The sequence below is a fragment of the Narcine bancroftii genome, chromosome 11 (genome assembly GCF_036971445.1).
Source record: "Narcine bancroftii isolate sNarBan1 chromosome 11, sNarBan1.hap1, whole genome shotgun sequence".
NCBI classification, from domain to species: domain Eukaryota; kingdom Metazoa; phylum Chordata; class Chondrichthyes; order Torpediniformes; family Narcinidae; genus Narcine; species Narcine bancroftii.
This window is the reverse complement of record NC_091479.1, coordinates 72,920,420-72,946,083: the sequence shown is the minus strand read 5'-3', so window position 1 is coordinate 72,946,083 and position 25,664 is coordinate 72,920,420. Positions and strand designations below refer to the sequence as shown.

The window sequence follows — 25,664 nt, the reverse complement described above, 5'->3', positions numbered from 1 at the left end:
TGATTTTGCTTTATGAAATAACATGACGGGCCTTTGGGTTACCTGTTTCTGGTCAGCTTTAACTCTTTCTTTAATTTCACTTCTAAGACTTCTGCTATCTAAAGCAAAGGGAATGCCATGGTCCAAATCAATCATAGACATTTTTTTTAAATCATGGCTACACATCTGTTTCTCAAATTCCTTACCATTTATGATGAGATTGCTTAACGTGGCAGACCTTTGGAAATCTCTGTGTTTCATTGAGCAGAACCCAACCATGGCTGCCTCTGCTTCACTTTTTATGACCGCCCTCCTCAGATAACAATGAAGGGATCTCATTCATCCTCAGCTATCAATCCATGTCCCATCATGTGCCAGAAAATTGGTTACTACAGAGAACATGACCTCTTAACCAAATATTTCCTTTCCCCTTGGCTCCTTGTTTTGTGGAAAAGCCATTCCTCCATGGATGTTTCTGCCCTCCTTTTCATTACTCTATCTTCTGATTTCTCGACTTCCAGAACTTTCTCAAGAAATCCTAGCAGATGCAAAGGCTATCCATTCACCGCTTTCCATTTGCTCAGGTGCAAATAGCCTCACTGTTCAAGACAGCAAATGATGCAGACTGTCCCCCATCCACATTCTGCGACTGAGTGCTCTATAATGAGGAGACCAACGGATCTTTTTTTTTAAAATACAAGATGGGATTGGTGAAGCATTTGTGAAATCTTGCAAACTGCTCCTATAACATGTTCTCTCTTTTCATAAAATGTAACCGTTCTATTCTGCTTCCCCTGCACTCTGACACTTTGCGGTCTTCTTATTCTCCTCTATATAGATGTTAGAAATGACCTCCGAGACTGCTTGGATGTCATCATACCAGGTATACAGTGGTAACAAACTTAAACACCATTTTGTTAACAAACCCTATTTTGAATGGAATTTTGATCTTCTCTGTGGCATGCAATTCAAATTTATCTCCCACTCGATCTTTCCTACTGTGACTATTTATGTTGTTTAAAACAAGTATAACACAGGCAAACATATTCTGCTGGAAGAACTCACTGGGTCAAGCAGCATCAGTGAGAGAAAAAGAATGAGCGAGCTGAGCTCCTAATTGACCATTTATTGAATCTGTCTCAGTAAAGGGTTTTGGCTTGAAACGTTAACCATTTCTTTTTTTAACCTACTGATGCTGTTCAACCCACCGAGGTCCTCCAGCACAACGTGTTTAGCTTCAGATTCCAGCTTCTGCAGTCTCCTGTGCGCCTCAAGTACAATGCAGGCTTTTGAAGTACACATGTACGTCCGAGACACATTAAGTGACATCTTAATCGGATTATGTGTTGTATTAGTCTGCAACATTTGCGAACACACAGTTCTGCCAAACATTAATTTGAGAAATGCGTTATATTTTGGCACTACTTGCCTTACATCCTTTTCAAAAATTAATTTTCTTTTAACATGGTCATAAAGATGTCATTACAACATTAAATCATTAGGTGGTGACAAAACTTCATTAAAAATTCCATCTTTCAAACAAAACTGGTTAGATTTGAGCTGACCATTCATTAACAACATATCTAAATTTTATTCATGAATGGGCTTGATTTAAGTGCATCCTGGGGCCACAGGAAGTTGGGAAAGAAATTGTTGGAGCCTTGTAATTATTAGCTGTGTGCGAGGAACCAGAAGTTGTGCCTTTCTTTAAGAAAGGCTGCAAAGAAAAGCTGAGCAGCTGCAGACTAGGTTATTGACGTAGATTCTGAGGGGCAGGATCTATCTATCAGCATTTGAAAAGCCAAATCCTGGCTTTGTGCGTGGGAAATGGTGCTTTATGAATTTGATGGAGCTTTTTGAAGAGGTGACTAAGATGAGTAATTGTGAAGAAGATGCTTGGGGTAATTGCTGTTATGAGTCAGGGCATTGAGTACAGCAGTTGAGATGTCATGTGACATCTGTACAAGATGTTGGTAGGGCCTTGTGGTAATTATTGTCTGCAGTTCAGTTTGTCTGGCTACAGGAAGAATATCATTAAACTAGAAAGAATGCAAAAAGTGATTCACAAGGATGTTATTGGGATTGGAGGGCTTGAGTTATATAGAGAGGCTGGAGAGATTTGGATCTTTTGCCTTGGAGCATAGGTGAATCAGTGGTGACCTTACAGAAGTCACCAGTTATCAGGGCAAAGAAAGAGACAAGGTGTTAAGCAGAGAGATTGAGAATGATTGATTAAAGGCAGTTAAAATACCAAGGTTAGATCTAACCTTGACTAATATGCATTCACAAATATAATTAATGACCTGGATTCCGAGCTACAAGTGTTGTGATCATCCAGGGAGGGAGATTACCATGATACTTTGTTTCAGGAGGCAATAACAGCCCTTGGTTTATGGAAGGGCATGACCATGAATCAGATTTGTATTGGGTTTAGACTGCATTGATGGAAGAATCTCAGGCTTTAGATTTTCTGAACAATGTAGAAGGGATTGGCTGAGTGCTTTGAAGCACCATAGTTCAGGGGTTTCTTCAGTTGGATGACATTAAAAGCAATATGGTGGAGGTCAATAGATTAGACTTTCAAGCTGCAGTTGCAAGTGTGAATCCCAAAGATCATAAGACATAGAAGCAGAATTAGGCTATTCGGCCCATCAAACTGCTCCACTATTTGAATTATGACTGGTAGTTTTTCCCTCTCAATCCAATCAACAGGGTGGCACAGGTGGTGTAGCAGTTAGCGCAACACCTTTACAGTGACAGTGGTCAGGACCAGGATTCAAATCCCATGATGTCTGTAAGGAGTGCATGTTCTCCCAGGTCTGCATGGGTTTTCTCCCGCTGTTCGAAATGTACTGGGGGTGTAGGTTAATTGGGCGGCGCGGACTCATGGGACAAAATGATCTCTTACCATGCTGTATGTATGTCTAAATTTAAATTTATAATTTAAATTCTCATGCTTTTGTCCACAACCTTTGATGCCCTTGCTCATGAAGAACCAATCAACCTATCTGTTTTAAATATACCCAATGACTTGGCCTCCACAGCCATCTGTGGCAAAGAATTCCTCAGGTAAATGGATAACTTGCCCACTTTGGGGATCAGGTGACGGGGAAGGGATGCAAATGGTTGGTCAGCAGGTCAGAAAGTTCGAGAGAGAGAGAACAAGGTTGCAGCAGACTGTTGTAATGTGGAAATGAATGCAGGCAAAGTCAACAAATAATGCAACAGAAAAGGAGAGAAATAGTTCAAAAAAAGTTAAATTCTTTGCACAAAAAAAAATCATTTGTATAATGTTCGATGAATTTGCGGCACAAATAGATTCAAATAAAAATCCATTGTCGAGTTGCAAGGTGACCCAGGCTTGAAATAGAATGGGGTACCTTGGAAGGACAGGCAGAATGGAAATGGTGGTGGGACTGGATACTAAATGTTACCTGAGGATGTCAGTGATAAAGGACCTTCGCTCAGAAGATCAGGCTATTTAAAATCTGGACATTTATGAGGTAATAGGATTAATAAATAATTGCACAGAAAAAGTTTAATGGGAAAGAGTGATTGTAATGTGGTAGAAATTTACATTAGGAGTCAATAATGCTGAAACAAAAATTCCAAACTTCAAAAAACTCAATTGCATAGTTTATGAAGGTTGGTTGATGAAAATTATTGAAAGTTATGGGAGTAGTAGCAATGGAAGATATTTTAAAAATATTTAATAAACCTCTGTAAATATTCATTCCACTGGAACTTAGGGTTCCATGAGATGATGGGTACATCTGTGGTTAACCAAAGAAACAAAAAAAGGCATGAAATTTTAAAAAAAACATTGTTATTATTAAAAAAATTTCTTCATGGTTCATATTCTGGAGATTATTGGTAAAGCCAGTATTTATTACTGTTACATTGGCAAGGTAACCATACCTCTGATATCAGAAGCCACACAGAACATTCCATCACCCCTTAGGCACCGCCCAGCCTCTCCAGCCTGCCAGTCAGGTGTGTGCCTGCCCACCAGTCAGAGCACACACTGTGATTGGTTGGCCCTGTACATCACAGCCCCTGCTCAGCAGAGTGGGATATTTAAACCCGAGCACACTATTGTTCATTCTCTTTGCCATATGGTCAGGTCCTGAACTTGTTCCAGCTCGTGGTTGCCACGGTGGACGCCATCTGGAGGGGAACACAGGTAGGGGGCTAGCAACCCTTAGGCTGACCAGGGTATCACTGACAACCAGTAGATTCCGGCAATGTAGTCACAGTCCTCTGTTTACTTGGGGTTAGAGGCTGTTTCTTCCCTGTAGGTAGCCAGTTAGGGCACTTCATCAGGAGTCAGAACCCCCTGCCCAGGGGTTGCTACTCCCAGGCAGTAACCTTAACGTGTGTGTGTGTGTGTGTGTGTGTGTGTGTGTGTGTGTGTGTGTGTGTGTGTGTGTGTGTGTGTGTGTGTGTGTGAAGCTGATTATTTAGCTTAACCTATGTGTAGGTGTTGCCACACATTAACTGTTTGCTCTGGGACTGCCCCAGAGCCCTGTTTACTGTGTACTACTTTAATAAAGCACGTGTATTGTTGCACCGCACTGTGTCCGGACTTGCTTGCCAGTTGTACCCAAAAACAAACCCTTTCCACAAAATACAATTACCTATCCATAATTCCCTGAGAAGGTGGTGGTGAGTTGTCTTATTGAAAGGCGATTGAGTATAAAACCAGTACTGAAAAACTGGGACACAGAATATATGGACTGGTTGGTAGTCCCTGAAAACTGGAGCATGGAGTACATGCACTTGTTGGTAGTCTGTGAACACAGGGACATGGTGTCCAAAGGATTAAAGGCACTACTACATTTATATTTATGATATTTCCTTTCTTCAGTCCTTACACTATCCAAGTCAGATTTAAAACAGTTTTTCAGATTCAAAGTCACGCATTTCACAACAGAGTTATTGGTTCTGGAGGGGAGCAGCAGGTACAAATCATCCAGTTATGGCACTCTGAATGTTCTCTCAATGTGAAACATACCTGACAGCAGCACATCCCATGTTATATCATCAGGAATCGGCAAACAAAATCTGAAGTCAAGGCAGGTGGGAGCTATAGATGGAACAGAGGCACAAAGCTTCAAGGTGGAAATTGCATAGAGCAGGGGTGCAGTGTATTGGTGGGACAAATGAAGCTAAGCAGGGAATTACAAGCATGGACATCAATCAAGGCACTTCTTCTCTAGGAGCCAACAGAGGCCAGGGAGCACATGGTGATGATAAATACAACAGAAATTTAGATAAAATATGTATTGTGGTAGAACCATGATGTGATTTAGAACGATGGAGTCTTGATACAACAAATGAACAGTTCAATCCCAGGTCATCTGCACAACATTGAAGGGTCGGTCAATGTTTTTGGATTGGAAATAATCTCTTTCATCAAAGGAGTGAAATGTGATTGAAAGCACTTTGCAAGAGTCCTGGTTCAATCCCAGTTACCAAGGAGAATCCTGCAATCACAGGTCTGTGTCCAATATGGCGGTGCCTGTGCCCAGCAGTGGCCATGAGGGGTTGTAGACGCTGGGAAACAGCAGGGCACCAGGAATGGGGAGATAGCCCCTCACCCCCCCCCCCATTGAGAAGGAGAAGCGGAAGAGATGACTTGACAGTACGCTAACCACGTCGGTGGACCAGTAGGGGCTCAGCGGCTGAGAAATCCACACAGGCTGTGGGTAATTTGAGATTGAGGACCTCCAAGGGCTGCAGGCTGCTGGAGACTGGCTCATGGGAACTAGGTATTAGAGCCAGGATTCGAGGAGATGTTGAGGACAAGAAGGGCTTCCAAAGAGCCCTGGGTGCTGAAGGCTTCCTGGTCGAATCGGAGGTTTGGATCTGGAGCTCGGGTTGCCGATGGATTGAGCAGGGAGGTGAGCAGCTACAGAGGCTGCAGGAGAGCAGGAGGAAAATCAGTGACTCTGAAGAGACTCTCTTTTGCTTCTCTTTTCCTTGTACTGTAAGGAGCACTGGGCGACACTAATGGCAACTCTGTCTGCCTTGCAACAGGCAGAGGAACTTTGTGTAACATTATATGTTCTGTGCCATTACATGACAATAAGGCGGCATGATCAACGTAGCAGTTAGGACAACGCCTTTACAGTGCCAGTCATCGGGTCTGGGGTTCACTGTCTATAAGGAGTTTGTACGTTCTCCTTGGGGGCTCCAGTTTTCTCCCACTGTCCAAAACAGACCGGGGATATAGGTTAATTGGGTGGCATGGGCCCATGGGCTGAAATGCCGTTACCGTGCTGTATGACTACATTTAAAATTTAAAGGAATCTCTTGAGAATTATGAATTCAGTGCCTGGCAAAGAGTTTGTGGTAGGAACAGAAGACAATGGCTTTGATGTGCACAATATGTAGTGGTAATTTCTGCATCCAGTACCAGCATTTGTGGGAGATATTTGGATTTGAGTTCAATGATCAATATTAACTGCTTCTCACATGGTCCCCTTCTGTACTTTGCAATGCTTTTGGAGTGTATGATAAATGTAATTTCTCCCAACATACACACTCACTATCCAGAAGCTGAGGGAGGGGGTAGATGAGTGGAGCAACATGGTGTTAGCCTACATGTGAAACCATACCTTTAGATGTTATTGCTAGTGGGTAGATGAGAAAAATCATGGGGAACAATCAGAGGAAGAGAAGGTAAAGGTTGTAAGGGGGCGAGGGGAACCAAGCAAGAGGCGAAGGTATTCAAGAGGACATGAGCAGTGTCTTGGCGAATGGGAGGCCTAAGATATACGGTGTAGTCAGAGTTTGTGTCACAAGATATCTAATTGGGGAGCATTAGGGTAACCATGGTGGTGGTGGGGGAGGGATAAATTGCCATTCGAGAACTCCGTGGGGGTGGGGAGGAGAAACAGGTGCCACACCTGCCATGGACCTCCTCCGTCTGCTGCACTGTCACACTTCCCCCTCCCTCCAACGTTTCAGACAAATGTGCGTGCTCATAGCGCGTGGAGACGAAACTACATGATTCATTTTGGTGACACTCCCTCTGATGGTGTCAACCGGTGCGGTCCACAACCCCCCAGTGACATTTAATGCTGTGGGTAGGTTGGGGTGGCACAATAACTCATTTGGGGGGTGGGGGGGCAAGGCCAGCATATGTCCCCCCATAACGCCAAGCCTGGTTGTAGCTGTTGGAAGTGTGTCTCAGCAGCAGTCTGGCCGGAAGTGAAGCAGCTGGGGCAAGTGCCAGAGGTAGCCTCAGCCACAAAATGCTCTTCCATCCACCTGTTTCCATGTGGTATTCACATATAACAACTGCAACATGCATTTGTCGTCTGGTTTTAATATAGAAGAATCCCCCAAGGTGTTTCATTGGATCGTCATCAAAGTTTGACATGTTTGATGTCGATTAGGACAGGAGACCAAAATTTGGTGGCACGTTTAAGTGCTCCTAAGTGTTTCAACACAGCAAGTGTGTGACAGCGAGACCCATGGACACTGTGAGACCTGCTGAGTTCTTCCAGCCTAAGTGTGTGACAGCGCCTAGCGAGGAAAGAAACTGCTTCAGTCATTCTACAAACATCAAAAACTTTCATAAAATGTGCTTTAAGTTCCGAGATTAATTATTAAATAATGATGAAAGCATTCCGATGGAACGTTGTTAGAAAATGTTTGCCATTGAAACTGTCCTCTCTTTTTTTGACCAATTCCACAAACCTTCTTGTTAAGTCATTCTTTCCATTTAACTCATCATGAGATGGACTAATCATGCTTAATCCAGATCATCTTCTCTTGCTCCTCTATGTTCCTCCATTCCGGTTGTGAGGCCAATATGGGTACTGCTGGCTCTGCCATCGATAGGGCAGGAAGAATTTGGGGGTCAAGTTGATGGATATCTGGTGCAAGCCATCCTCCATCAACATGGGCTTCTGTGCATTCATAAAGGTTCTCAATGTCAACCTGAATGCTCTCTCCCACGGACAAGAGCCATGGATTCCCATGAGTTAGTGGGGATGCTGCAACTTTTAAGGGAGGCCTTGAAAATGCATTTAAATCTTTCTCTCTGCTCACCCAGTCACTCTCCACTGTGACAAAACTTGGATGGAGTGTCTGCGTTGGAAGCCCAGCATTGAGCATGCAAGTGATGTGATCTGACCAGTGGAGTTGACTTGAGTGTCATGAGCGGTCAGTACTGGTGATGTTGGTCTGGGAGAGAGCAGTGATGTTGGTCTGCTTATCCTGCCAAATGATTCGAAGGATTTTAATGGACACGATATTGGCTGTAGCTCTCCAGTCTTTAAGGTGCCTCTTGTAAGTAATCCGTTATTTCAGGCGTATATAGTCAGGAGCTTTGCAGCAGGTTTGAAGGCTTGATCTTCAAATGGTCTCCAACTTGGCAGACAGAAATATGAGTCATAAATTCAAAAACAATCTGGAAGGGAAGGGCCTCAGACAGGCTATAATCAGGAAAGGAAACAAATTTAGCTGTGGCAACTCAAAAGGAATCTCCCTGCTGAGCGCCACTGGGAAAGACATCACCAGGATCCTCCTTTACAGTCTTACAAAGACTGATGCCATTACAGCTGTTCAATCTTTAATTCGGTCAGTTATCTATCATTCATTAGAAGGGAAGCTGTGTTTACAAAAGGCAGTGATGATACAAATTCATTTCCCTTGTACGGCCACATACACACTGAGGGAGCCTGTTAAAAACCAGCCTTGGCTCTTGTTAATTCAGAGCTTTTATCTATATGCACAGAGATCGATTTTGCTGAAATTATACACGAGGAGTTGCTGAGTCAGTGCGAGGGAGCTGAAAGTATCCATGAGCTTATGTCTGTTCACATGTGCAATTGCTTCTAATGGTTGGAGTTTCAGAGAAAATAGAGGTTCTTGTTCTGTTTATTTTCCAATCTGATCTATTCCAATGATACAGCAACTGAGTTCAAAAAGACAAAAACTTATATTACAGCGCTTTACTGAATGAAATATATTTCATTTCATTTTACCTTACCGGTCCATCCATCCATCACCTGCCAACTCCCAGGACAGCAATTCCATCAATCTCATTCCCTCTCAAGTATTTGTAACTCATTCTGTCTCACATGCCCACAAACTCTCCTCATTCTTTTTTAAAAATTAATGCACAGTGAAGGATCATTTAGAGTGGCAAGGTAATCTACCTGTCCGTCTTTGAGATATGGATGGAAATAGGAGTCAGCCGAGGGGAACAAGGCCATACACAGGAAAAAAAAATGTACAATGTCCACAAAGGCAGCAGTAGAGGTCAGCATCCAATATAAGTCTCCACAGCAGTAACTGCTGTGTTCCACTATGCAATCTATTATCACACAGAGTTTCACATTGAAAAGACTTTCAAGTTCAAAAACACATTAGCCTTTAAATTACATCTTAAAGGAGCAAAGAGGAAGAACGCGGGGGGGGGGGGGGGGAATTCAAAACAAAAGGCATTGTTAGTTTTGGGCAGAGTCGTCAAAGATGGAGCCAAGGAAAACAAAGGCAGCAGAATTGAGGACAATTATTTGAAGCAGGTCCAGGTTCTTCCAGAGACAGGAGTTGATTTGCTCCACAACCAACCTCTCAAAGCACTTCATTGTGTTGGACGTAAGGGCCATTGTCAGGTCACCTTGCACTTCTTGGCCACCGGTACGATGGATGTTTGTTTGAAGCCAGTGGGGACCTCGCACCGTAGCGGTGAGAGGTTGAAACTGTCAGCCAGTTGGCCCATGCAGTTTTCAAGGACTGAGTACCCCATCTGGGATGGTTGCTTTCTGAGGTTTCACCTGTTCAAAGGTTTTTATTTTCACGGCAACCTCAGTGACTAGGTGCACAGAGCCATCAGGGACTATAAGGGCTTGTGAAGGTATTATCATCATTTTCCTTTTCAAACGGAGCATAGCAGAATTTTAGCTTCTATGGAGAAGATGTTTTGTGGGTAATAATACTACCTTGTTTTGCCTGTTAGGATATGATGGAGTGAAAGCACTGTCACAACTGCTGAGCATCTATCCAAGACTATCTTAGTTTGGAACTGTCTTTTTGTATTGGCAACAGTTTCCTGGAGACTACACCTTGTATGTCTCTGAATTCCCTGATTTGAACACAACAGACCTGGTTTTTAAAATGCTTTGACTCATTGCACCGTCTCCATGTTAAAGGGGTATCATGGGTATCCACATGGGCCCCAGCTATTTTTTGTTGGCTACTCGGAGAAATCCATGCTACAAGCTTATACAAGCAAGGCCCCTGTGATAGTACAGATTCTATCACCAATGTACAGATTGTAGTGTTGGGTGACTGTGATTGGCTGAGAGCGTAGCCACGTCTACTGGCAGGTCTTAAAGGATTGCTCCTAGCCAGACCAGGTCATTTTGGACTGGTCGACCTACATGTGATATGCTCCAGTCTTTTAGTTAATAAAAGCCTTGGTTTGGATCAACAAGTCTTTGGTTCTTTCAATGAGCTCTGCAGCCCCTTAAAATCTTCCTCCACTAAATCGGCAACTACTTTGTTGCTGCCTCATGTACCCATGATGAGTTCGTTGACTTCATTCACTTTGTTAGCAACTTCCACCCCGACCTCAAATTCACCTGGTCCATCTCTAGCAAAACCCTCCCTTTCCTCGATCTCACTGCCTCCACCTCAGGAGACAAGCTCTCATCTTCTATAAACCCACCACCTCCCACAGCGACCTCAACTACACCTCTTTCCACCTTGTCGCCTTTTAGGGTTCCATTCCACTCTACCGATTCCTCCGTCTCCATCGCATCTGTACCCAGGATGAGGATTTCCAAGCCAGATTAGCAGAGATGCCCTCCTTCAAACAACGTGGCTTTCTCTCCACTACCATCAACTAGGCACTCACCCGCATATCCTCCATTACCTGCACATCTGCCTGGCTCCCTCTGCCCCCACGCGCAACAAGGACAAGATTCCTCTTGTCCTCACCTATCACCCCACCAGCCTCCACATCCAACACAGCCCCCTCTGCCATTTCTGCCACCTTCTACGTGATCCCAGCACCAGACACATATTCCCCTCTTTTCCTCTCTCCATTTGCTGCAGGGACAGTTCCCTCCATGATTCCCTTGTCCACTCCTCCCTCCCAACCAATGGTCCCCTTGGGACCTACCCCTGTGATTGCAGGAGATGCTCCAATTGTGCCCACACCTCTTCCCTCACCACCATTCGGGGCCCCAAACAGTCCTTCCAAGTGAAGCAACATTTTACTTGTGAATCTGCAAGGGTCGTCCACTGCTCCCGCTATGGTCTCCTCTATGTCAGAGAGACTGGACACAGACTGGGATATTGCTTTGTTGAGCACCTTGGCACTGCCCACGGTAATAGTGTATATCTCTCTGTGGCCACCCATTTCAATTTTTCATCCCATTCCCTTGTCCATGGTCTCACGTACTGTCAAACTGAGACAACCCAAAAATTGGAGGAACAACACCTCATCTTCCGACTGGGCTCCCTCCAACCGGATGGCATTAATATTGACTCCTCTGGGTTTCGTTAAACCTCTCTCCCCACACCTTTGGCTCCCCTTCGGTTCTCCATTCCCTGTCTCGCACAGACATGATATATTCTACCAAGTCTCTTATCCAATTAACACCTTTAGTTGGTTTGGATTCCTCCCCCATTGTTTGAATTCTGAGACTTTCTTATATATCCTGCTTCTGTCTTTTCTGGTTTTCCCTTGAAGAAGGGCTCAGGCCCGAAACTTTGGCAGTATGTCTTTGTCTCCTATAGATGCTGAAAAGACCGATTGAGTTAGTTCCTGCAGCATTTCTGTGTTTTTACTTATTATTTAAAATGCTATAATCACTCTTTATTTTGGGGGGGGGGAAGGGGGGGGTTTGGACTAATTTGAGTTGGGTTATTAATGTTGTGTAATAATTATTGGGGGGGTATAGTTTATTTAGATTACTGATGCTGTATTGTAATTTCATTATCTTATTCTTAATTTTTTAAAAATGTAATCTTATATTTTATTCATCTTATAAAATCTTAAATAAAGTTTTAAAATGCTACAATTCCCTTGATTCATCCATGGCTTCTGATGAGGATACATACTTTTAGTCTAAGCAGGCACATAATCATCCACGCATTTCATGATAGTTTACTAATACTGTGGCATATTCAATTGTGTCTGCCACTTTTGAAAATAGCCCAGTCTACCAACTCTAGACAGTCACAAAGCCTCTCTTCTGCTTGCCCAGACCACCTCTGCACCCCCTTCACATCAATTAGCTCTTCAGCTTTTGTCAGTGTGCGGGAAAGGGAAGCAGAGTCAGGGAGTCCAAATTGCCAAAGTGAGGGTGCGGAATGGAACAGATACCATCCTTGATGTTTGAACTCCTGATGGTGCAGGAGACATGTTAGTTTTGGAGAACTTTGATGCCAGCCTGATTGAAGTCCCTGGTGATGACGAAGAAGGTATTTGTTGATCCCATTGTTTAAATCCTCCAGTGCTAATGTCTGCCTGTGGAGGGACGTTGACGAAATCAGGACAACAGAGGAAGGGTCGCCATTTCAGTTCTAAAAGTTTCGGATGAGAGTCAACAGCCAACAAGAGCACAAGGACAAAAATCTTATGCTTTTGACCACTGCAAATTAGGTCAATACAAGATTTCTGAGGGAATGTAAACAACAGCACATGTTCCTTTTTCAGGTGGTTGGGCACAAAGACCGGGGGCAGATCGAACAAACCAATTTGCAGCAAGCTTTGCTGTAAATGGGGAGGAGGCAGATAGCTCCCAGCCACCTGTGAAGTGTCAATTGACTCACCTCATGGACTAGACAATGGACTGCTTAATTCACAATCATCTGCAATTAAATCTGAAATCTTTGACATTTATAAGGCTGAATTCAAAACAACTAAAAAGTATTGCCAGGTTAATTAGGGCTTTTATTGATTATAATACAGTATATATTCAGTGACATCTTTAAGACCATAATTGAAATTGTCATCCTACCTTCCCGATTTAAGTTTCAAATACCATATCGCAACCTTGCAGTGATTCACCTCTGCACATTGTTGACAATGCTGTCATTTTTCTAGCTGCATGCAACACCCAGTGTGTATTCATTAGCCCAGATAAAAACTGAAGCACACTACATGCAACAAAATAAAAGGCTTAAGAATAGTTTTACTGCAGGCTTCCGCGGTAATTGCTTCCACGGGCTAGCAACCCGCGGAAGCAGGATCCAGCACCTATGGGCTCGGCATACCCGAAGCTGCAACAGCTGTGGCAGGACACAAGCATCACCTGCACACTTCTGCTCACCCTGCCTATTCATCAAAGTTGAATGTCTCGCAAATGTATTGTTTTCTCTTTACTGTAACTTGGTTGATCTACCATCCAACAGCACCGTGGGAGCACCATCACCAGAGTGCCCTAATGGTTCACAAGGCTCACCACCACCTTCTCAAGGGCAACTAGGAATGGACAATAAATGCTCCCCTTTGCTAACAATGCTCACATTCTGAAAAATGAATTAATATAAACAAATTAATATAAACATTATTTCCTGGCTGATGTGTGGATGACTGCATGGAAGAGAAAATGTCTTTGTTCAGAAAGAAAACATTGGAAATCATCGACCCACTATTCTGGTAGTGGTGAATATTCTAAGTAATTCAATGCAATATATTCAAATTTGGTCTTTCATTTCCTGCTCCAATTCTGGAAGAACAGGATACTGCATGCACTGTGGAGAATAGAGACTGTGTCGCAGGTTCCACCATGAGCATCAGGCAATATTAATGAAAAAAAGACACAATGTCTCCTACCAGGCACATTGGATCATCATATTACACACATCCTGAATGGTAAGAAAGAATTTGGTACATCAGCCACTGACAATAAGAACTCTGCATACTTCTCTCCCCAATATCCCCAGGTTTCACGAAATTAGTTCTGGCAGAGCCAATAATACAGTCTATCCTGTGAAAAGTTGTGTTAATGTTACAGACTTACCCACAGTGTTTCATGTTTGGAGGTTTATCCATCCTTACTGCCAGTTTTATTTTTAGATCGGAATCTTGGCTACTTTTTGGAGTGACCATCTTGTGCCATTCAGTTGTCTTTGGACTGTTGGGAGTTGGGTAAAGAATTACCTAAAAGACAGCAATAGAAAGACATCAGCAGAATTAAAAAAGACACCTTCTCTTCCATAAATGTTTTGCAGTGAAGGAGATTCCTTTTTGATCAGGTCAGTTTCTCAAGTCAAATTTAGTGTCATCTGATTGTACAAGTACAAACCAACGAAACAGCGTTCTCTGGTCCTCAGTGCAAAACATACAGACACACAACCAGAATAATACAGATGCAGGATAAGTATACATCTATACAAATAAATAAATATTGTTTCATGAATATGAGAGTCTTGGATAGTTAGTGTGAGCTGTTCCTTTGGTCGTTCAGCATTCTCGCTGCCTGAGGGAAGAAGTTGTTCCTCAGCCTGGTGGTGCTGGCTCTGATACTCCTATTTCTTCCCTGATGGGACCAGCAGAAAGATCCTTAGCATCTTAGCAGCTATTAGTATTCCCACAGCCAATCTGATTTCATCCTGCTTGTTATCAATGCAGCAGCTTTTTATGACACCCGTTCACTTGTTAAAGGATGTCTCAGAAGTGTAAGGAAGACTTATTTAATGGAAGGGGGTGTAGAAAGTTCATGGAAGCAGCAAAGTGATAAGTGATGCTGCTTTACTAATACCAAAAACCAATCGATTGGGTGTTGGGTGTTATTAAAAGAGGAGCTTGTGGAAAAGTGAAATGGAACTGTGTCAATAGCTCTGGAATGTTTAAAATCAGTTCTCTGGGGCAGAAATCACTTCTATTGTTAAGAAAAGGGTGTACTCAGAGGAGCTTTGAACAGACTTCTTCTGAAAATTTGATAACTGTGTTGAATCTTAAACTGGCATTGCAGTGGTGGGTCAGTAGCGTGAACAGGAGTAGGCTGAGCACACATCCCTGAGCTGCGCCAGTGTTCAGCATGATGGTACTTGACATTCTGTTGCCAATGTGGACATACTGTGGTCCTTCTGTTAGGAAATCCAGAATCCAGTTACAGAGAGGGGTGTTGAGTCCCAATAAGGACAGTTTCTCTTCCAGCCTCTGACTGTATTGAACGCTGAGATGAAATCAATAAACAGCAGTCTGGCCTATGAGATGTCATTCTCCAGGAGAGGCAGGATGGAATGAAGTGACATGACTATAGCATTGCCGGTAGAATGGCTCCATCTTTAGGTGTATTGAAATGGGCCCAGTGTCTCTGGGAGATGAGCTCCATTACCAGATGCTCTAAACAATTCATAATGGTGCAGTGGTCAAAGCCACTGGGCGGTAATCATTGAGGCCTATTAAGGTCACCCTCTTTGGTACCAGGATGATGGTGCCTGTCTTGAAATCTTTGGGGATGATGGACTGCTGCAAAGACATTTTGAAAATCTCTGTAAGCACTTCTGTCAGTTGGTCTGCACAGTCCTTCAGTACACAACCAGCTACGGTATGTGGTCTGGTCCCAGAGTTCACCTTGCTTAGGATTCCTCTCACTTTGGCTGTGGCTATGCAAGGGGCCTGCTGTTCAGGCTGAGATGGAGCTTTCTTTGGAGTTAGCCTGACGTTCACGTCAAACCACGTGTAGATGTTTAGTCTATCCAGAAAGGGTGGCGTCGTTGTCATCGACTTGCAAGGTTGCCTTCTGATCTGTAATTGCTTTGATGCCTTGCCACATGTGCCTCTTGTTGCTGGTGCTCATACCTGATGACGGTTCCTCTGTGCGTACCCATGTTTTGCCTTCCAGATACCATGGGAGAGTTCAGCCCTGGCTGATCTGAGTGACCACTAGTCTCCTGTCCTGAAGGCTGCATCTTGAGATGTGAGGCAGTGCACAGACCTCTCCATTTAACAAAGGTTTCTGGTTCACCCTGGTTGTGTAGCATTTGATCATCCTTGATGCACTTGCTAATGCACTAGCCTGTCACTAAGTTGGTGTACTCGTTGATGTGGCCATTGTAGGTGGCCTCCTCCCTCACCAAAACAGCTCAAGTCCGTTGTCTCAAAACAGCCTTGCTGTGCTGTTGTGGCACTCTCCCCAACCACCCCCCCACCACCACCCTCCAAACATGTCCTGATTTCCTGGTGAACTGACTTCATCCATTTTGCCAACGGTCTGCATGCGGTTAGCAGGATGGTAATGTGGATATGTGGTCCCAGTATTCAAGGTGGAGGGTGAGGAGAAGTTTTGTACGCACCAGGAATATTAGTGTACAGGTGATCTCAGGTGGCAAAGTTAGCATGCCTGCTGACATGCATGGTAGAACAGTTTTCAGATTGGGGTGATTGAAGTCACCAATGAAAATTATGCAACCATCAGGTTGAAACATCTGGGCTTCACAGGTGGCACCATAAAGCTCCTTCATTTCTTCACCCTCATTTGCTGAAGGTGGAAAGTAAACTGCAGTAATCAGTGTGGCTGAGAAATCCGTGGGCAGGATTTCACCATCAGGTAGTCTATCTCTGTATGACAGAAGGTCTTTATAATGCAGACATTTGTGCATAATTTCTTACTGGTGTAAACATAGACTCCCTCCTTGAGTTTTGCCAGAAGCAAGTAGCATCTCCGTCTGCCCTGAGGGAAATAAGGCCATCTTGCTGGATCATTGAATCTGGAATGCTGCCCTCGAGCTACGTTTCTATAATCGCCAGAGCACAGCAGCCTTGCAATTCTCTCTGGTTTAAACTCAGTCTCCACTAATTCATATTCTTCTCTTTATATTTGCGAGTAAGATAGTTGGACGCGCAGGTCTGAATGAAACCCCAATCCCAGCCCGCTCGCCGCGCTTCTATTTTCTCACTCAGCGCTTCTGATGGCCTCCCTCGCGTCTCCAGTGATCCATTCCACGGTTCACTTCTTTCAGCAAGTTAAAACCTCTCAAAATAAAACAGAGGATCTGTTCAATGACTGAATAGGAGCGGTTAATATTCCGTGAAATGTGACAATTGGAAAATCAAAGCTGTTTCATCAAACAAAAAAAAATTTAAAAATGCTGGAAATGCTCAGCTGATCAGGCCACGTCTGTGGGAAGAGAAACAGTCGACGTTTCATGTCATGGAATTTTCTGAGTACTTTCTGTCTTGTTGAGCATTTCCAGCATATTTGTTTTTTTTTGTTATCCTTAGCCTGTATTTTGTGCCACAAAAATTTATGAGATTGGTTGCTGTGATGGGGAGATTGTATGAAAATGTCTATGGGTGGGATATTTGTTGTCACATATGCAAGAACAATGTACAGGTGAACAGAAATTATTACTTGATGCACCAATACCACAAATTAAGCTACACAATGCTCTGTGAGATGAAAAATAGATTTTATATATACATGGATAGATAAATAAATATTCACAGTTGTAGTTAGTGTAAGAACTGTGTCCCACTATAGGTATAGCCTGCTTAACGAACATTCACTTTACGAAAATTTGCTTTTACGAAGAAACCTGTGTTCACTATCTGAAAGAAATTTGAATGTGTTTTCGCTTTTACAAAAATAGCCTTCAATAGTAGTGAATGGGTATTGGCTTTATGCCATTTTGGCTTGGGAAAGCTTTTATAGGAACACTCTTTCATAAAGCAGGGTATGTAATGAGGTGATCTCAATGAAAAATGAAAGGTTCAGCAAAGGTTGTAGGAGGCAGTTTCTTTTGGCTGGAATCTAGAAGTAAATGTTTGGAATAAGGGATTAATCATTTATGGTTGAGATGAGGAAAACCTCCTTTATGCAGTAGGTTATACATCTTTGGAATTTCAGTCATTGACTAATCATCAAGCCTGAGATCAATTAATTTATATACATTAAAGCAAGCAGAAGGTAAGAAAGTTAAACAGGAAAGTCTCCAGATGCTGTGATTGCAGTGAAACACACAAAAGTTCTCGAGAAACTCAGTAGGTCATGCAGAATCTATAGTAAGTAAAGGGTCACCAATGTTTGGACTTGAACTGTTTGTCAAGGTATGAGTAAAAGCAGGCAGACACCTGGATAAAATGTTGGGAGTAAGAGAGGAGGGAGGAAGGAGACAAGGGAGAAGTGCAGGTAGTCCTCAACTTACGATGGGGTTTTGTTCTGGCCAACCCATCGTAAGTCGAAAAATTCGTAAACCGAAAAAGGGCAGCGGGATCACTGTGGGAACTGATACAGGGCTATGGAGAGAGAGCAGGCCATCAGGGTCAGTGTGGGGACTGATACAGTGCTGTTGGGAGTGAGCGGGGGAGTGGAATCAGTGTGGGGACCGACATGGGCTGTCAGGAGAAAGCAGGGTAGTGGGATCAGTATTGGGAGTGGGTAGGCACTGAATGTCACAGCCCAGACAAGCCAAAATTCGAAAGAAAGTATGGATTCTACCATTGAAACTTTGAAAGTCGGGGGCTATCTGTACAGGCTAACAGGTCAGAGATCTTTGGTGGATATGGACAGAAGTGTAGAAGAGGAAAAAGCTGAGGTGATAGAGGAGGGAGTGAAGAGGGAAGTGGGTGGGGAGCTGGAGGATAGGAGACAGGGATAGGAAAAGAGAGAGACAAGGGATAGAATTAATGGAAAGTGGAGAAGTAAATGTTGATGGAGTCTGGTTGGACAGTATCCAGACAGAAATATTAGGTGTTGTCCCTTCAATTTGTGGGTAGCCTTGGTTTGGCACTGCATGAGGCCATGGGTAGACCTGTCAGTGTGGGAATGCTGTGTGGTGAGAGGATAAGAGAGTCAGAACCAAAGTGCCCTCAGGGTGCATGACCAAACTGTTGGTGATATAAGCCAGAGAGACTGTGCATACTGCTTTTACTGTGCTTGAAAAATATGATGTGGCGCATCTTCATCAACTTTTGGAGATTCCTGGCCCGCAATCTCTCAAAGTGGAAAATGAGAATTGGGATGATATTGATACTTTATTATGTTTCATTCAAACTGTTCATTTCATAAGGTGTTAAAAATGGAGAACTCATGTAAATTGCAGTTTACATTTGCAATTAAACATGCATAAAGCAACAAAGAGTATTCCACTTTGAAATTCAATGAATTAAAATAAATTCAGAATCTATCAAGAAACACTCTATATTTTGGAATTATACAAAAGTGATCTCTCCCTATAAAAAAAGGGATTAAGGTATTAAAAATGGATTTCCTAAATGTGTGATTTGCATGAATGAATATATTTAGTCACTCATCAGAATTCATAAAGTATTTTCTCGGCAACAGCGAGTTTTTGCAGGTTAAACTTAATCTTGGAATATCATGGATTCCACTGATCACTGTGAATGTATTGGAAGGTGCACTTGTTGCCTAATGCAATTATTCAAGCCAGAAAAGGTTTACTTCTGACGTTTATCCAAGCAACCAGCCACTTCAGAGGGCAATGTTAATGTCTTCAGCATTGCCAAGAATAAAGAACGAGTCATCGATTTTCCTATAACAGTAAATAGTAAAACATAACTATTTATTAAACTTGATTAACTGATGTTTTAATCTTTGGATGAAAGGAAATTAAACCGGTGTAAATATTAAGAGGTACTTGGATAGAATAGATGGAAGTACATAATAAAGAGGGCTCACACTTATTAAAAAAAAATGGCAAAAGTATTAGAGAATTGAGAAAGAAATTTCATGATTTATCTCCTTTTATCAACAAATCATTGATTTTTAAAGCTCAGAAGAAAACATTGCATTCATGTGGTGAAATATGAACTCCCTAGCTTAAATATATTTTCAGTTCTTTATTCACATCTTGTATGTTGTGATATGCCAGGTGCAGATTCAAGTGATACGATCTCTCCCTCTAGCTTCAGGACATTTGTTTTCTCTTTCAACTCCCTCTAATTATTTTTTTAATGTTCAAGTGCTCTGGTTATTATATTTTCTGTGAGATGGAATGATCCTCCCCCCCCCACCCCCCCTTCAGTCCAGGTGCCTCGTGATATCTACACCTGAGTATTATTTCCTATCAATCATAGCCTTTCCATTTTTCTCCTCACTAAAGCTCTCCATTCTTACCACCCAGCCTCAAAGAGGTCCTCTGCCCCCCTTTTAATGCAATCATATGTAGAGGTTTTTTTTTAAAGTGCATTCAAATGTCAGAGTACATAGACGCCATCACTAGTGTGCATCAAACATCGCCAGCGCCCAACTCGACGCACGCTAGTGACTCTCCATGCAATAAAAGCAGCGCTTTTGGCTGCTACGTCAGAAGAGGTTTGCATCTGTTCAGCAGACAGGCCACCACAAGCAACCCACCCCCACTGGGCAAGTTAATGACTGTTGGACTGTGTCCCGCCTGTGCAGGTAGGCCACCATTAACAACCCCCTCCCCCCCACCCCTACTGAGTGAGTTTGCAAAGGTTGGATGGTGCCCCACCCAGTTACCCTAATGAACCTTGCTCTGTTGCCGACCTTGAGGAAAAGAGTGAAGGTGAAGCACAACTCCAGTTAAGATATTTTGGATGAGGAATGTATTGTAAGTCATCTGTATTTAAAGTAGCTTGGACAATAGTAAAAGATTCACAGCTCGACAACGCACAAACCATGAATAAACATCAACTGGATGCCTCATGCGTTGCTGACCTGGATACACTGTGCCTTACTTCATTTATATCATGTCTGTAAGTGCTGCACTGTGACAAATAAATCCTTTCACTTCACCAAATGGGTAACAGATGTGTTTTTAATGCGGGCTCATTTATTTCCTGAAAAATGGGTGCTTTAATGTCATCCACTAACAAGCTTTCCTTCTGTGACACTTCAGACTGAATTAATAGCACAACAGGGACCAAGGTGTTTGACAGTTAAGAAATGTACAATGGAACAGGTACCTTGAATCTCAATTACTCACTTCACTTTGTAGACATCTTGCTTACAACACTTGGCTATTTGGTGAAATGAAAATATTAACTGACGACCTTATCACTGCATGCAATAATTATGTTGATGACTAATATTGTATCATTGTCTTTCATTAGCCTGCAAAATTAAGTGAGCATTGACCTAAATTCATATAGTTTCAACCCTTTCTTTTAGAAATTAAGCATATTTTTTCCTCTCTCGAATGTTTTTTCCCCTCAAAAACTGGCATGTGTGAGTTGATTGTTGATCGTTTCAATAAGTAATGCCACAGAAAACATAATTTCCTGCAACTTCTGTGAAAGTGAGCAGGTTGCTGGAGATAGAAGATATGCAAAAGAGCCAACAAATTGTTCACAATGTGCTGGTAATTGGACAAGTTGTTGAACATCCCAGAAGGAGTGAATTGTTTCAATTTATTGTACTCCTCTCTTCATTATGCACAACATACCTCGTGGTTTGTTGGCGCAAGCAAGGATTATGCCTGGGCAAGTATCCAGCTTTTTAAGATACGAGTGGTTATGAATAGACATGCTAAACAACCAAATGAAGCAATCTACACACAATACATTTTACTTCAAATTTGGCATGTTGCAAACAATCTCTGCTTAGAATATTCTCAGTTAAAAACACTCTAATTCATATTGTATTACATGGTCAAACCTTGCAATATAAATCAAGGTTGGGCTAAAGTGTGCTGCCCTATTTATGTGTGAGTGATACTGCAGCTTCAAGAGCAAATGTGCAGTTAAATGTAAATACCCATGAGCGTCTGTCCAAGTTCTGCCATCCTACTGTTAGGTTTGCAAAGTATGGCACATTTTGAGCAAACTGACCCACCAACGACACACAACAAGTGGCGTGAAGATGATCATTTTTTAAAATTTAAATTTTAAATTTCGGCATGCAGCACAGTAACAGGCCCTTTTGGCCCACTGCCCAATTGCACCCAATTGACCTACAACTCCGGTACAGTGGGAGGAAACTGGAGCACCCAGGGGAAAAAAAAGACCCATGCAGACAAGGGGAACATACAAACTCCTGACAGACAATGTGGGATTCGAACTCAAGTCCCACTTGCTGGCGTAGCTATGCATCGTCAATAGCTAACATTGTTAAAGATTCTCTTCTCTTACCCATCTTATTTAATGTTACAATTGACACAAGAAGTGCTAGAAAAGTGGCTAGGTATGCAAATTAGATGCAGTCCAGACAGCAAGACAGAAAGGCTGGAAAAACTCAGGTTGATCCATGTTGGCTGTATTGTACCACTTTGCACCAGCTAGGACAGCATGGGTTAAAAGCTAGGTTGGAATCCAGTTGAAGCAGTTGGAAAAATAGTCAGTCAAATATGTTCTGAGGCTATATAGACAGTTCAGTGATTTAGGTGCGACTGGACACAGCAGAGGAACCAGGATGCAGACCAGATGAGGCTACAATTCCCTTTTAGGTTCTTAAAATGCTCAACAACCTATTACCAACTACATTTGGTAATTCAACAGGATGACTGAAGTGAGGCAGGAATAAAAAAGGAGAAGGAGTGATAGAAGGTACAAGAGACTGCAGGTGGATGGTGTGTACATAGTAGGGTTTTGGAGGATGAAGTTGGGCATTGGGGAGAGTGACATTGTAGTAGACATGAATAACCATTTACCAAAAGGTAAAGAGGTCATTGGGGACTCCACTGTCAGAAATACAGACAGGAGATTCTGTGAGCCAGATAGGTATGCCCGCATGGCGTGCTGCCTCCCTGGTGCAAGGGTGCGGGATATCTCAAATCGGGTCCAGGGTATTCTAAAAGGGGAAGGCGAACAGCCTGATGTCTTGGTACATGTGGGTACCAATGACATAGATTAAAAAAAAGGAGGAAGTACTGAAAAAGGATTACAGAGAGCTAGGACAGACACTAAGAAATAGGACACCCAGGGTGGTGATCTCTGGTTTGCTACCTGTGCCAAGTGCAACTGAGGACAAAAATGGAAGGTTAAGAAAAATGAATGTGTGGCTGAGGGGTTGGTGTAAAGGACAGGGTTTTGGCTTCTTCGATCATTGGGATCTCTTTTGGGGAAGGCATGACCTCTACAAGAAGGATGGGTTACACCTAAACCCAAAAGGGGTCAATATATTGGCAGCTAGGTTTGGTACAGCCGTTGGGTGCGGTTCAAGCTAATTTGGCAGGGGGGTGGGAACCTGTATGATAGGGCAAAGGACAGGAAAGATAAAACAGGAAAAGTTAGGTTAGGCAGCAAAAGTAAAAAAATCAAAAAGAGCAAGGAGGGTGAAAAAAAGCAAATCCGAAGGCTTTATATCTTAATGCAAGAAGCATTCGGAACAAGGTAGATGAATTAGCTGTGGAAATTGAGATAAACAAATATGATTTGATTGGGATTACAGAAACATGGCTGCAGGGTGGGCAAGCCTGGGAACTTAACATCCTGGGGTATACGATATTTAGGAGGGATCGGCAAGAAAGAAAAGGGGGTGGGGTAGTATTGATGGTGAGAGAAGGGACCGAGACGATTGACAGAAAGGATATCAACTAGGAAGATGCGGAATCTATATGGGTAGAACTGAGGAATAGCAAGGGGCAGAAAACTTTAGTGGGGGTGGTATATAGGCCTCCAAATAGTAGTGTAGAGGTGAGGGAAGGCATTAAAAGAGAAATTAGAAAAGCGTGCAATAAGGGAACAGCTGTCATCATGGGAGACTTTAATTTGCATATAGATTGGACTAGCTAAATTAGTAAAAATACTGAGGAGGAGGAATTCCTTGAATGTTTACGGGACGGTTATCTAGACCAATATGTCGAGGAACCAACTCGGGAGCAGGCCATTTTAGATTGGGTATTATGCAATGATAAGGGGCTAATCAACAATCTTGTTCTACGAGACCCTTTGGGTAGGAGCGATCACAATATGATCGAATTCTCACTCGACATGGAGAGTGATGAAATTAAAACCGAGACTAAGGTCCTCAATTTATTTATTTATAATTCCCTTTATTTAAGGGAATTATGATGGTTTGAGACGGGAGTTGAGTAAGATTGATTGGGTGGTGTTTATGGGGGAAGTTGACTGTGGATAGACAATAGAAAGCATTCACAGATCTAATGGAGAAATTGCAAAAATCGTTTATACCGGTTTGGCATAAAAATAAACCAAAAAAGGTGACTCAACCGTGGATAACAAGGGAAATTAGAGACAGCATTAGGTCCAAAGAGAGAGCATATCAATTGGCCAAAAAAAGTACCACAACCGAAGACTGGGAACAGTTCAAGATGCACCAAAGGAGGAGAAAGGGATTAATCAAGAGAGCAAAAATAAATTACGAAAGTAAGCTTGCGGTAAATATAAAAACCGACTGCAAAAGCTTTTATAAATATGTCAAGAGGAAAAGATTGGTGAAATCCAGAGTAGGTCCTTTGCAGTCGGAATCAGGGGAATATATAATGGGGAATAAGGAAATGGCAGATCAATTAAATTCTTACTTTAGTTGTGTTTTTAAAAGAGAGGATACAAATAACCTCCCAAGGATGTTGGGAAACATAGAGACTAATGCAAGGGAGGAACTGAAAGAAATCAGTATCTCTAAGGACATGGTCATGGGGAAATTGATGGGATTGAAGGCAGATAAATTCCAAGGGCCTGATAATCTACATCCTAGGGTACTTAAGGAAGTGGCCATTCAGATAGCAGATGCTTTAAGAATTATTTTCCAGAACTCGATAGACTCAGGATCAGTACCCATGGATTGGAGGGTAGCTAATGTTACCCCACTATTTAAAATGGGGGGTAGAGAAAAAGCAGGGAATTATAGGTCGGTGAGCCTTACATCAGTAGTGGGCAAAATGATGGAATCCATTATGAAGGATGTAATAGCGGAGCATATGACTAGCAGAGAAGGGATCGGACAGAGTCAACATGGATTTACAAAAGGTAAATCGTGCTTGACAAATCTATTGGATTTCTTTGAGATGGTGACAGGTAAAATAGATGGGGGAGAGCCAGTGGATGTGCTGTACCTGAACTTCCAAAAGGCCTTTGATAAGGTCCCGCATAAATGACTGGCTTACAAAATCAAGGCTCATGGGATTGGGGGAAAAGTATTGATGTGGATTGAGAACTGGCTGGCAGGTAGCAGACAGAGAGTTGGGATAAATGGCTCGTTTTCTGAGTGGCAGGCGGTGACCAGTTGGGTGCCACAGGGATCTGTACTGGGACCCCAGCTGTTCACAATTTACATTAATGATCTGGATGAGGGGATTGGATGTAATATCTCCAAATTTGCAGATGACACTAAGCTAGGAGGGGTTTTTTGCACGGAAGAGGGGGTCAGGAAGCTCCAGTGTGATTTGGATAAATTGAGGGACTGGGCAGATACATGGCAAATGCACTACAATGTGGATAAATGTGAGGTTATCCACTTTGGTAATACAAGCCGGAGGGCAGATTACTATTTGAATGGCAATAGATTAAGAGATGGGGAAGTGCAGAGACACCTAGGGGTGAGCATGCAGGTACAGCTGGCGGTTAAAAAGGCAAATGCTCTGTTCGCCTTCATATCAAGAGGGTTTGAGAATAGGAATAAGGATAGCTTACTGCAGCTGTACAGAGCCTCACCTGGAGTATTGTGTGCAGTTTGGGTCACCTTATCTAAGGAAGGATGTTCTTGCAATGGAAGGAGTGCAGAGGCGATTCACCAGGTTGATACCTGGAATGGCAGGAATGACTTATGAGGAAAGATTGCGCAAATTGGGGTTGTACTCGCTGGAGTTTAGTAGATTGA

General features: G+C 42.8%; 1 protein-coding gene across 2 annotated transcripts in view; it reads right to left on the bottom strand.

Moving 5' to 3' along the window:
* cadps2 (Ca++-dependent secretion activator 2) overlaps positions 1-25,664 on the bottom strand; it is a 533,161-nt gene that overhangs the window by 251,640 nt on the left and 255,857 nt on the right. For both annotated transcript variants that reach the window (XM_069903385.1, XM_069903386.1), the window contains exon 8: positions 13,974-14,113. In XM_069903385.1, coding sequence (XP_069759486.1) covers positions 13,974-14,113 — 140 coding nt within the window. The remainder of the gene's footprint in view (positions 1-13,973; positions 14,114-25,664) is intronic.